The following is a 14456-nucleotide window of genomic DNA, read 5'->3' on the forward strand; positions in this document are numbered from 1 at the left end:
TTCCATCTCTATTTCCTGCAGTGCATCACCAATGCTGCCCGTGCCCAAAGGATCTCCTCTTCCCTGCACATGCCTGATAAAGTGCTGAACTTCGTGAAGGACCACTTCCTCATGGATAGCGTGATTCGCAGCCAGCCTCTGATGCTCAAACGTAATGTGCGCTACACACAGCTTGCTGTCCACCGGGTCCAGGCTCTCCATAAGATCTACGATGTGCTCTTCATCGGCACAGGTGAGGGCAAAAAGCCACAAATTCTGTAACCATTTACTCACCCTCATGTTGTGTCCAACCCATGTGACTTTCTTTCTTGCGTGGAACACCAAAGGAGGTGTTAGGTAGAATTTTAGCCTCAATCACTACTTTCAGTGTATGGAGAAAAAAAAAAAAGATGCAGTGCAAGTGAATGGTGACCTAGTTTAACATTCTCGTTTGAATTCTACGAAGAAAAGAAAAAGCATACAGGTTTGGAACACCATGAGTTGGTGAGTAAATGATAACAGAATTTTTATTTTTGGTGAACTATCCATTTAAACATATTACTGTAAGACTTGTAACTTGTAGGTTAAGTTTGGGAGTCTCAGTACAGGCTGAAATCAGACTAATCACCTGTAAATCTAGACTAGGCTTGAGCTAATACATTTGTCCCCAGTATCAGAGAAAGTGTACCAGGTCAGGATCAGATTTGCCATTTTGTTTAGCACCTAATCATATTAAAAAATGGAATAAAAATGATTTTAAAGCATTCTTGCATTAGAGGCTTTCTGATTCCTGTCCCAAGCAAGTACCTGCACTACAAGGGAATTTAAAAGGATAGTTTTATTCTGTAATGGTCACTTTCACAGTTTGCTGTTCTGTTGCTCATCAGTATTATTGGAGGTGGAGTAACGCATCCATTACATAATGTGTGTGGTGTGTGTTAAAGGGATAGTTCACCCAAAAATGAAAATTCTCTCATCATTTACTCGCCTTTATGCCATCCCAGATGTGTATGACTTTCTTTCTTCTGCTGAACACAAACGAAGATTTTTAGAAAAATATCTCAGCTCTGTAGGTCCATTCAATGCAACTGAAAGAGGACCAGAATTTTGAAGGTCCAAAAGCACATAAAGGCAGCATAAAAGCAATCCATATGAATCCAGTGTTTAAATCTATATCTTCACAAGCGATATTATACAATAGGTGTGGGTGATAAAACAATATTTAAGTAATTTTTTTTACATAAATCTCCACTTTCACTTCCATATTCTTCTTCTTCTTTTGTTTTTGGCAATTTGCATTCGTTTTGCATATCGCCACTTACTGGGCAGGAAGGAGAGTTTATAGTAAAAAGGACTTAAATATTGATCTGTTTCTCACCCACACCGATCATATTTCTTTTGAAGATATGGATTTAACCACTGGAGTCATATGGATTACTTTTATGCTGCCTTTATATGCTTTATGGACCTTCAAAGTTCTGGCTACCATTCACTTGCATTGTAAAGATCTACAGAGCTGAAATATTCTTCTAAAAATCTTTGTCTGTACTCTGCAGAAGAAAGAAAGTCACACATCTGGGATGGCATAAGGGTGAGTATAGATGAGAACATTTTCATTTTTTGGTGAACTATCCTTTTAAGTCCAGGAATGTTTTTTTTTTTTTTTTTTTTTAAATCAAACGTTTATCTAATGCTACAGGATGTTTTCCTTTGCCTTAGATACTGGAGAAGGTGTGTATCTACAGATTTAGCCCTTAAATAAGCCTTTGGGTTTTTTTTACTCTTTTTTCTGTAAAACCAGGAAAACCTGGACTGATTTCAACAGATTTCGCACATAGTGGAAAGAAATCTGCTAAATAACAAATATCCCTTGTAGGGCTGTCAACTGGGCAGAGAAACTAAGTTCGAATTTTATAGTCAGCTGATTTTTTTAAATTGACGTTATTTCCTTAGTCCACAAGAGGGCGCATTAAATACATAAACCATACAGCACCATTATATTGCTGAAAATAACATTCCTGGCTGTTAAAAAAGAGCATCCATTTTCAACTCATGTGCATAAAATAAATAAATAAAAAGTTTTAGCCGGTCCATATTTTCAAATGTTAAGTCAAAAGAAATATGAGAGGGGGCTTCACTAGACAGTTCACATGGTGTTACACTTACTGATGCCACAGTATACTACTCCAGACTCTTCATAATAAGAAGCGAAATACCACATTGATTTTATTCAGTACAGCTGTATGTAGAGTAGCAATATTAACAGATAGCAGTGGTATTCGGCTGAACTCGGTGGTGAAGCGGCTCAGACTATGAGCCCAGGCCAGAGGCTGTTCAAACAGACGGAACACAACAGACTGGAACCGAATGCGAGAATCTCGACACACACATTTCCAAGTTGAACATCTTTCCTGACAAAACATTTAAACAACTCATTACTTAATCTAAGAAATGCTTATAAGAGAGCAAGATGCAAAGGCCAAAAACCTCCACCAACTGTAAGGGGCTGTTCACACCGAACGCTTTTGCAACCATCAATTTGTTTTTCTGTGTAAACGCACGCTAGACGAACGTCTTTGTTTCCTTTTGTTTTTGTTTCTTCAGCGTCTCGTGCAGGAGCGCTGTTTTTTAGATGATTTTAGATCATCATCAGTGCTTGGCACAAATCCAAAATTAGAATACACAGTTTTTCCTTTTTTTATTTATTTTTTCTTAAATTCGAAAAATATTCGAAATTCTAATTTTAATTTGACAGCCCTAATCCCTTGTTGTGCTAATCCAGTTGAAAAAGTTACTTGCTACTGATGCCATCTTGTTTTGTTGCAGCTTCAAATCATTTTTGAATCTTCACATAGTTTTAAGTCGCTATGTCAGAGAATGTTGGAATCCATTGATTTCAAAGAGGATTGTGCATCACAAGGATGAAGAGGAAAAACACAACAGTTTGTGAAAGTGATACTCTGGCATGTGTCCAAAAGAAAAATTTCGAAAGAGAAATTGTGAACTTTTGCTGCAAAACACTCTGACGGAGGCATACATTGGCCAATGAGAATTTTAGACACATTCCAGGTGTGCTTTTCGGAAATCGAATTAACTCTATTTCTGTTATATTTCAAACTGCCCCTGGTTTTTTCACACCCTTAAAACAGATCTTGTGCACTTCTATGCACCCAGTGCCCTTTACCAGACACAGTGTGATAAGATTCCAGCTCCAAGCAACTGAACGCGATAATGCAGCGCAAAACTCTTTCTACTTATCGCTATAACTTCCAAGACACTTGACAGATCAATGCAGACATTGATGTTTTCCTATCTGGTAATAAAATGGTCCAGGATCTTGAATACAACATCTCATGTTATTCATGTTACGTTTCAGATGACAGCAGAATTCACAAAGCCATCAACGTTAAGAACAAGATGCACATCATTGAGGAGCTGGAGGTTTTCCCTGAGCCTCAGCCCATACAACACATTGAACTGGACAATGAGAAGGTACTTCATTGTCCTCTTAAATTCATCTACCTTTTTGTCCTTGTTATGCACACTGGAGAAAATGTGTCTTGGTGAAATGCCATTATGGCCAGAAAAGGGACCCCTTCAGCCATTGAGAATGAGACATAGAAAAGACTATATGCTAACTGAAATAATTAAATCCTTGTTTCCTCTCTGGGGAACTGTGAGCAGATGGGAGACAAACACAGTTTGCTCTGTCTACACACCACTCACTTTATACTTCAGCTGTGTGTAACTCAGGCTGCTGACATGGGGCATTGTACAGCTCATATGTTTAGACTTACACCATAAGAACTATTTGAAAATGTCTAATTGCCTCTGTCAGTGCAATTATCACCTATTAGCATTTACAGTATGTATACTTGCATCTGTCTACATAGTATGCGTCATAGTTCTGTAGATAGTGGTTGTCCTTTGGAGTGGCCTTCCTCATTTCTGTTGTGTTTTCATTTCCAACAGGGACTGTTGTTTGTGTCCAGCTATTCTGGTTTGGTTGAAATTCCTTTAGCCAACTGCTCCAACTACCAAAGCTGTGAAGAGTGTGTGCTGTCTAGAGATCCTTACTGTGTCTGGACAGGGAAGCAGTGTTCAAATTTCAGACATGCTCCACCCAAGGGGTTTGTATGTTTCACTTACTGTACAACCCATCCACAACAGTTACAATTACAAGCCAACAAGTACAGTATACTAACAATTTTAAATCTGTATCCAGAAAAGCATACTGCAATGTTACAGTCTATTTCTAACATTCACATACTAAAATCATGCGTGCACTTCAAATCAGTGCTAGAACTAGAGTACACTTACATAGACAACAACGCAATTGACAATGATTTATACTGGTAAAACATTGGTAGGAATTAGTGGTCGACCAACATATCACAAAGGCTGATAAATTGGCCAATATCCAGATTTTTTTTACTTATCGGCATTGGCTGATAACATTTCCCATTTGGCCGATTTGTTTCTTGAGGGCGCTGAGAATCGCCTGCTTGCATGTGAAATGACTGAGACATGTAAACAACCAGTCATGGTTCGTTTTGTTGTTTCGTGCATCGTGTTACTACAATAATAGACCAGTGTGCAACACAGTGTCATTTAAATGGTCCGCATATCAGAGCCGCGGCAGACGCATTCGAGCTCATAATGTTAAAGTGCTCGCATGTTTCATTCTCTCCTCAACAGTTCCCTGTTCCCAGTTTTAACTTTCTTTTCTAATGATAAAAGGCAAATATCAATAAAACTTCTATTATATACAATCTGCAAATGTGCCGATATCTTGTTTAAACAGATGTAATTCACAATCCTCATGAAAATTTCTTCCCGTCAAGCACTTATCTAATATATTTCTCTGAAGCGCATATTCTATCAGCCAGAATCAAAACTTCAGGATCAGGATCAAAAGTTCCTCTGATTCACAAATCATGATGGTCACTCCGTGACAATCCAAACAGGCGATCCAGGCCGTTTAAACTGTCAGGAGATTGCTGCTCGCGCTCGATCTGCACAAGCGCGTGAGTGCAACTTCAAAGTAATAGCGCTTCACGTGCGCTAAATGTCTTTTTCACTATGTACTGTATGTACAATTGATTTGATTCTGTGTTTTTGAGAAAATGCGATTGCTAACGTGGACATGCCATCCGTGGTTGCTGGACTACTGTGTGTACTGTTATTTCCTTCTTCCTAATATATTAACAATTTCTTCATGTGCAATTAAATTACTAAATTTTTATGACTAAACAGAAATCAGAAGAAACTGCTATCTACCATTTAAAATACAATATTATTTTATATTTTATATTATTATTAAAGTTAAAGTTTAGTGTGAAATTGAGTAAATATAGTGTTAAATAAGAGTTTATTCATTATTTAGCAATTTTATGTTTATTTTATTTACTATATTAAGTTGTGTGATATATTGGCATTGAATTGGCCTATCGGCCACCCTGCTCTCAGGATATCGGCATCGGCCATTATCGGTATCAGTCGATCACGAGTAGGAATGATCGTTTTAATTGATCGAATGATCAAAATTACATTTGAGGTCTTTATTTCATAGACATTAGGGATGGGAATAGTAAGGTTAGTTCCTTAAGGGTTACATGAACGATTCTTTGAGTAAATATGTGAAGGGTAATGTACAGTCAGCTGGTTGTTATCGCACAAAAAAACCCGACAGGGTGATCAGGGGTATTGTATCATCCTGAAGGGGTTTATTTTTCGATAACAACTGGCTGACTGTACATTATCCCACTTATTACATTGCTACTAACCAAATAAATAAATACATGGACATCAAATATTGATTTGCATTGAAATTATGTAATTTGAGAAGAAAGAAATCACTGAATAGCTAAAATCCATCTCCGATTTGCGTCGGAGTTCTGTTGATGTGAAAATGACCATCTGACTCCTCATTATTCAGCCTATTACAAGACTACTTGCCAAATAAACAAATAAATGGACATGAGACATTGATCTGAGTTTAAATGATTTTATTAGCTTATTTTATTAGCTTAATTACTTTATTAACTTACAGTTGTGGAGATCACAGAGTGATCCGAGAAGCAGGAAAGATGGCTCGCAGTACCCGGATGAGTGGATGTGCGGTTGTTACGGAGAAATATCAGACCATTAGATGGCGCCATTGATCAATCAGAATCGAGTATTCTAGAAAGCCGTATAATAATTGGAAATAAGAAATGCTAAATATTTATTTTTTATTCTCTTAAAATAACCGGCCCAAAAGGGTCATTCGTTCGGGAATCAAACTACACTGGTTGCACTGTAGAATCAATAGCTGTGCACAAAGCTAGCAAAACACTGTCAGAATATTTTAGTACTGTGTTCCATCTGTATCGGTGGAAGAATACATGTTCGAGAATTGCTTACAGAACCAAAATTCTGAATAAGAACTGGTTCTCGGTTCCCAACCCTAATTTACATTTAGCTACAACTGAAATGTCATTTAGTCTTATATTTGTTCTTTTCCTCCTAGTCAATGGCAACAAGATGTAGATGACGCCAACACTGCCATGTGTAAATTGGCAATGCCTAGCCCACGTTCTGCAAGAATATCTTCACCACGTAAGTAGAAGTCTTGCAATATCTAACCTCAGTTTGAACATTTGAACATTGAAGAGCCTGTTTCCATCAAACCACAAAGTGCCATAGAGTGCATGAAGCTAAATCAAGCTATGCCAATTCTGAAAGCACTGTGGTAAAACATTGTGGCATGACAAAACACATTTATTTAGTGCCTCCAGCAATGGATTCTAATAGAGTGTAAGTAACTGAAGTGGTTCGCTATGTAAGATGTATATTTTTTTATTAATATATGAGTTACTAATAACCCAATTTAAACCACAGGTTTGCAATCATGTCAAGTGATACAAATTCCAGCCAACACATTTACAGTTCTACCTTGTAAGCTGCGTTCCAACTTAGCCGAGAGACGATGGGCATACAGCAATACCGTAGAGCGATTTGTCTATCCGAGTCCTGGAGGGGGGCTAGTGGTGGTTGCCCAAGTGGACAGGGAGGAAATCTATGAATGTTGGTCTGAAGAAGAAGGATACCGACAACTTCAGGCTAATTACTGCATTAAAGCTGAGCCCGAAAGCACCACCCTGATTGGACGTTCCCGGACACAGTTAGTGCCACAGGGGGAGGCTATTATCCTACCTGGAGAAACATGGTCACCGCAGAAAACCAAAACTTACTGGAATGAACTGATTGTGGTGTGTGCCTTACTTGTCTTCTCCCTGGTGGTCCTGTCTCTGTTTGTGGCTTACCGGAACCGAGACCGTATGAAGTCCGTGTTAAAGGAAGGTGAGTGCCCCAACAAAATGAGTGCCATGCAACAAAAGAAACCACGGATTCCTGGAAAGCATACGGAGAGCCTTCCATTAAATGGCAACAATATCCCGCCCTCTGTGTCCGACCACAAGGGCTACCAGACGCTCAATGATAACTACATCTGCAGTACACCCACCCATGAATGCTCCTCTCCAGAGAACAGTAAGAGCTTTTCCGAATCTGAGAAGAGACCACTGAACTTAAAGGAGAGTCACGTGGAGATCTCGCCGACGTGCCCGCGGCCTCGGGTGCGACTGGGCTCGGAGATCAAAGACTCGATTGTTTAAGTCTAGAAATATGGCGGTGAAGCCGTGGTTTGGAATGACTGTTAATACTAGTGGCCTCTGACTGAACAGCACCAAGGGAGGGACAGACTGAAATAACTGGAAACATACCATCACTGGGTTTTATTTTGCACTTTGTCCTCTCATTTTGTCTTGGTGATCTGTTCACATTTCTCAGTCACTGCCAAGTCTGTGAAGCACTCAGAGCCGCAACGAGTGGGACGCAAGGCCTTTGTAGCTATGCTAGAGTAAACTTATGATGGGCATTGAGTGACATTGATCCAGTGGTCCGACATGTACCTGCCCAGTCCGTCCTAATTGCCCGGTGGCATCTGTTTGAAAGCAATATGATGCTCTTAGGGTTCAATAAACTGTCATGCTCCCATCTCTCCCTGAATCTGCCATTTAGAGTTGGTTGTCCTGCAAATGGAACCAGCAATAGTTGAACAACATGAAACAAATTCAAACTTTAGTCTATAACAGAGTCGACTAGGATTCTCTGCTGAATATAGTGACATCAGATGATTAGCTTACATTTAATCATTAAGTGGTACATCAAGAACTTTGAAAAGCCAGATGATATATGCAAAAACCTTTACGCAGTATATCATTGTGACCTCAGCACATAGCAGGCATACTATGCAAATCACATAGAGGAAACTGAACGGAGAAGCATCATGTAGAGAGCTAACTAACAGCACACAGCTGTCCTAGTACAATAAGTGATGCCACGTTCTCAGTATTCTACACATGTTCTCAGAGATACACATGTTAAATAAAGTATGCAAGTGAGATTGAGGCACATTCCCATAATAGATGAGCCCACAGTGGGGTTTCAGTTTCTAGAACTCCGAATAAGGCACATTAGCAATACTATGAGTATATCCAAGGAAAAACTAAGTTCTGAACATGAGACACCAAAATTTGAATGCAGTGTCTATAGGACAGATATCTCGATATGCCTATACCGCCAAAATATATACAACAAAAATCAGTAGTTAACAGACCAATAAAATAGAGTAGACCCTCTATGTAATAGAAGTCAATTGAAGTGACCAAAAGTATCTTGAGATTGTTTACTGATCCAAATTGGTCGTCTGTTGTGCCAAATGATTTTTTTTTTTTTCAAACTGGTCTTTAGATCTGTCAAGAGCTCTATTTTCTTGACCCAAAATTGTACTTCTCTCTGAGTAAAGACATAAATGTTGCCATGATGTTAACTCAAACATTCTAAATTCTAATGATGTATTTGCATTTGGACAGAATGGAAATGTTCCTGTCCTCGCTGCATGCAAATGCATACAGTTTTGTGGTTAAGGCTTTACATGCCCATTTTAAGCTAAGTTATGAGATCTATGCTCTGGAAAAATGTAGAGAACCCAGCAGATTATTATTTTTTATTTTTTTCATGAAAAAATGCCATGTTCACTGTAACACCTTAAGGCAAAGGCAGGCTAACATATGTGTTTGGGTGGGAGCAATGACAAATAGGTACATGAAACAGTCCATTATAATTAGTCAGCTGCCAAAAGAGTTGTAGTGTGTTAATTTCAAATTGGACTTGGTGCTACAGTACTTGGTTGCTATGAAGCAATGAGGATGGAAACAATGAAACAGGACACACAAATATGTATGTTAATATTGCATAGCATCAACATTAGGATCCGTGTAAAAATGTATGGTTAAGTTCCAGTATCATCTATTAAGAGTTTTACCACATGGAAAAATCCCAAAGACAAGCACTGTATATTGCACCACCCAAGTGTGTAATTTAATAGCTATTGATCTTCAAAGATTGTGCAGACATTTGTGTTGTGAATGTAGTTACATATTGATTGAAAGTGTTCAAAAAATATTCTTTCAACTGAAACGTGTCTTATTTAAATTTATCATAAATGTTAGAAAGAGGGACATTTACATGATCTGACAAAGTAGCTGTGCATTGGCGATGCTGCTGATGGACTATGACTTTGATCACAAAGTTGTATAATTATATTGTGTCTTTAAGGGGAGGTATTCAAAAGGTTTTAAAGGGATAGTTCACCCAAAAATGAAAGTTCTCTCATCATTTACTCACCGTCATGCCATCCCAGATGTGTATGACTTTCTTTCTTCTACTGAACTCAAACAAAGAGTTTTAGAAAAATATCTCAGCTCTGTAGGTCCATACAATACAAGTAAATGGTGGCCAGCATTTTGAACATCCAAAAACACAAAGTCAGCATAAAAGTAATCCATAAGGCTCCAGGGGTTAAATCCATATCTTCAGAAGAGATATGATGGGTGTGGGTTAGAAACAGATCCTTTTTTTACTATAAATCTCCACTTTCACTTCCACATTCTTCTTTTGTTTTTGGCGATTTGCATTCATTGTGCATATCGCCACCTACTGGGCAGGAATGAGAATTTATAGTCATCATATGACTATAATGGAGTCATATGGATTGCTTGTATGATGCCTTTGTATGCTTTTTGGAACTTCAAAATTCTGGCCACAATTCACTTGCATTGTATGGACCTACAGAGCTGAGATATTCTTCTAAAAATCTCTGTTTGTATTCAGCAGAAGAAAGAAACTCATACACATCTGGGATGGCATGATGATGAGTAAATGAAGAGAGAATTTTCATTTTTGGGTGAACTACCACTTTAATGTTATATTGGGATTGGATGAAACAGGCAGCATATTGCTGCTTTTTTTTTGTTTTGTTTTTTTTGCACAGAATGTGGGAAAGGTTTAAATGAAATGTTCTGGGAATGAATGTTCTATCAACAATTCTGTAGCTAGATGGTTTTTATAAATGCTTCCAAGCAATATTTTGTGAGTCAAAGGTTGTGTGGAAAAACAAATGTAATCGTGTAGCCTTTTTCGTGAATCAAACACATGTGAACAGAAAGCAAACCTCACATGTATGTCTGCTCTGGTGGACTACACAGTAGAATTACCTATTTCCTTGTAAAGTCGCAAACCACTGTATATTGAATGGTCATCTGTGCAACAGTCCACTGCAAGGGTATGTCTCCACTGTGCTAATATCTACAGAGGTCCGCTAATATCACATTTATCACACACACAGAACACTTACACTTACTGAATATGTTTAAAGCACAAAAAAAGAAATACATTATGTATTTGTAAAAATTATATAACTGTTTTACATATTCTCTGACCTCTGCTTGAAAATCACTTTCAAAATGTCATGCAAAATCATTTAAATTGTAAGTAAATTTACTAATCCTTTTCAGTAACTCATCTGATTTTTATCACTAGCGTGCTGTTTTACAGAGTAGACAATGTGAAAAATTCACTGTACATCAGCTGCTACCTGCAAACGGTAGATTTAGTCACATATAGATCATATATTCGCATTTCTCTCTTTGACTCAGTGCTGAATTGACTCAGACATAAGTTGTTGGACTTAGTCTGCTATACTCTTAAATGCTCAGATACATTCTTTATAATGGCGCACCAAGATGCTCTGGCCTAATGTCTTGTAAACTTTAATGTAAAGGTGTATTTGTACATTTTGCTGCCAATGTAAAGAAAAAAAAAAACCTGTTGTGAAATGTATTTTTTGTATTATACATCACTACTGTTTTTGTTGTTTTTATTATATTGTACATAAAAGCACTTTAATTTAATTTTTTTAAATAAAATAAATGAACCCAAGTTAAGTTTCATCATTCTTTTGTACTGTCAAATGTATAGTTTTTGAAACTTGCAATTTAAAGTTTAGAAGAAAGTGGCATCAAACTATTAATTTGAATTAAATATATTAAAGGTCATACTTCTCACTGACACGTTGCCTTTAGTCATTTGTACGTGCTAAGGTAAATATAAACAGGTAAATATTTCAATAACATTTATTTTGGATTTGTCAATAAATAAATAAAAATAGTAGGCTACCCTTTTCATGGAAATGTCGCAGGTCACAAAACAAAATGTTTCAACCTGTTGAACCTAATGAAAGTAGACAATAGGCTACAAGATAAATGTAAATATACGATGCAATATTGTGCAAAAATGATGGAAAATTCAGTTTACTTGTAAAAGCAACGTTGTCCAGACATAATTCACCGGTCTTGTTTCAGTAGCTGATGGTTTAATGCCCTCTACTGGCAAACAAACATATCCAGTATGATTCATGGAAACAAATCAATAACCCCCACATGTATTATTGATTTAGGTTTATAGGCTTTCTTTTTAAATTTTCCTGAAAATATTTTACTTTAAAAACACGACTCTCATTTCTCATATTTTCTCACTACCATAGCAAACGTTTAAAAACAACATTAACTCTAAAAAGAAATGTTTACCTTTTTTACCTTGATTATACTGTCATCATGTGGCAATTGTTGGAAAGACACTGTTTACTTTGAGTATATTTCAATGGCCGCAATCGTGTGATCATTAGTTCAGTCCTCTTCCAATGTGTATACTCACGAATATTTTGGACATATGTCTCTAACTTTCTTTCTAGGACCTTTGGAACTTTGATACAAATGGAATTGTATGATGTCATGTTATTTTTTTGTAAAAGACACCATTGACTATAAAAGTATTATATTTTTATTTCTCACACAACTTTTAAATCTATTTTTGGTGAGTTGTATATGTTTGTGTGCACTTTGGATATGTGTACGTTATCATAATATATATATATATATATATATATATATATACATACATACATACATACACACACACACACACACACACACACCGATCTGCCACAACATTAAAACCACCTGCCTAATATTGTGTAGGCCCCCCTCGTGCCGCCAAAACAGCGCCAACACACACCTCAGAATAGCATCCTGAAATACTATTCTTCTCACCACAATTGTACAGAGCGGTTATCTGAGTTACCGTAGACTTTGTCAGTTCGAACCAGTCTGGCCATTCTCTGTTGACCTCTCTCATCAACAAGGCATTTCTGTCTGCAGAACTGCCCCTCACTGGATGTTTTTTATTTTTGGCACCCTTCGGAGTAAATTCTAGAGACTGTTGTGCATGAAAATCCCATGAGATCAGCAGTTACAGAAATACTCAAACCAGCCTGTCTGGCACCAATCATGCCATGGTCAAAATCACTGAGATCACATTTTTTCCCCCATTCTGATGGTTGATGTGAACATTAACTGAAGCTCCTGACCCCTTTCTGCATGATTTTAAGCACTGCACTGCTGCCACACAATTGGCTGATTAGATAATTGCACGGATGATTGTTGGTGACAGATGGGCTGGTTTGAGTATTTCTGTTACTGCTGATCTCATGGGATTTTCATGCACAACAGTCTCTAGAATTTACTCCGAATGGTACCAAAAACAAAAAACATCCAGTGAGCGGCAGTTCTGCAGACAGAAACGCCTTGTTGATGAGAGAGGTCAACAGAGAATAGCCAGACTGGTTCAAACTGACAAAGTCTACGGTAACTCAGATAACCACTCTGTACAAATGCTATTCTGAGATGCGGGTTGGTGCTGTTTTGGCAGCACGAGGGGGACCTACACAATATTAGGCAGGTGTTTTAATGTCGTGGCTGATCAGTGTGTATATATATATATATATATATATATATATATATATATATATATATATATACAGTTGTGCTCAAAAGTTTGCATACACTGGCAGAAATTGTGAAATTTTAGCATTGATTTAGAAAATATGACTGATCATGCAAAAACATTTTATTTAAGGATAGTGATCATATGAAGCCATTTATCATCACATAGTTGTTTGGCTCCTTTTTAAATCATAATGATAACAGAAGTCACCCAAATGGCCCTGATCAAAAGTTTACATACCCTTGAATGTTTGGCCTTGTTACAGACACACAAGGTGACACACACAGGTTTAAATGGCAATTAAAGGTTAATTTCCCATACCTCTGGCTTTTTAAATTGCAATTAGTGTCTGTGTATAAATAGTCAATGAGTTTGTTAGCTCTCATGTGGATGCACTGAGCAGGCTAGATACTGAGCCATGGGGAGCAGAAAAGAACTGTCAAAAGACCTGCGTAACAAGGTAATGGAACTTTATAAAGATGGAAAAGGATATAAAAAGATATCCAAAGCCTTGAAAATGTCAGTCAGTACTGTTCAATCACTTATTAAGAAGTGGAAAATTCAGGGATCTCTTGATACCAAGCCAAGGTCAGGTAGACCAAGAAAGATTTCAGCCACAGCTGCCAGAAGAATTGTTCGGGATACAAAGAAAAACACACAGATAACCTCAGGAGAAATACAGGCTGCTCTGGAAAAAGACAGTGTGGTTGTTTCAAGGAGCACAATACGATGATACTTGAACAAAAATTAGCTTCATGGTTGAGTTGCCAGAAAGAAGCCTTTACTGCGCCAATGTCACAAAAATGCCCGGTTACAATATGCCCGACAACACCTTGACACGCCTCACAGCTTCTGGCACACTGCAATTTGGAGTGACGAGACCAAAATAGAGCTTTATGGTCACAACCATAAGTGCTATGCCTATAGTGAAAAGAATACTATCCCCACTGTGAAGCATGGTGGTGGCTCACTGATGTTTTTGGGGTGTATGAGCTCTAAAGGCACGGGGAATCTTGTGAAAATTGATGGCAAGATGAATGCAGCATGTTATCAGAAAATACTGGCAGACAATTTGCATTCTTCTGCCTGAAAGCTGCGCATGGGACGCTCTTGGACTTTCCAGCATGACAATGACCCTAAGCACAAGGCCAAGTTGACCCTCCAGTGCTTACAGTAGAAAAAGGTGAAGGTTCTGGAGTGGCTATCACAGTCTCCTGACCTTAATATCATTGAGCCACTCTGGGGAGATC

At 37.8% G+C, this 14456-nt stretch overlaps 1 protein-coding gene across 2 annotated transcripts in view; it reads left to right on the forward strand.

The window, feature by feature from the left end:
• Positions 1-11295, forward strand: part of sema4ba (sema domain, immunoglobulin domain (Ig), transmembrane domain (TM) and short cytoplasmic domain, (semaphorin) 4Ba) — an 82925-nt gene extending 71630 nt beyond the window's left edge. For both annotated transcript variants that reach the window (XM_051724625.1, XM_051724624.1), the window contains exons 11-15: positions 22-232; positions 3356-3471; positions 3952-4109; positions 6491-6579; positions 6862-11295. In XM_051724625.1, the coding sequence (XP_051580585.1) occupies positions 22-232; positions 3356-3471; positions 3952-4109; positions 6491-6579; positions 6862-7637 (1350 nt within the window). In that variant the 3' untranslated portion in view covers positions 7638-11295. The remainder of the gene's footprint in view (positions 1-21; positions 233-3355; positions 3472-3951; positions 4110-6490; positions 6580-6861) is intronic.
• The last annotated feature ends 3161 nt before the right edge of the window (positions 11296-14456 follow it).

This window comes from Myxocyprinus asiaticus, chromosome 18 (genome assembly GCF_019703515.2).
Source record: "Myxocyprinus asiaticus isolate MX2 ecotype Aquarium Trade chromosome 18, UBuf_Myxa_2, whole genome shotgun sequence".
NCBI classification, from domain to species: domain Eukaryota; kingdom Metazoa; phylum Chordata; class Actinopteri; order Cypriniformes; family Catostomidae; genus Myxocyprinus; species Myxocyprinus asiaticus.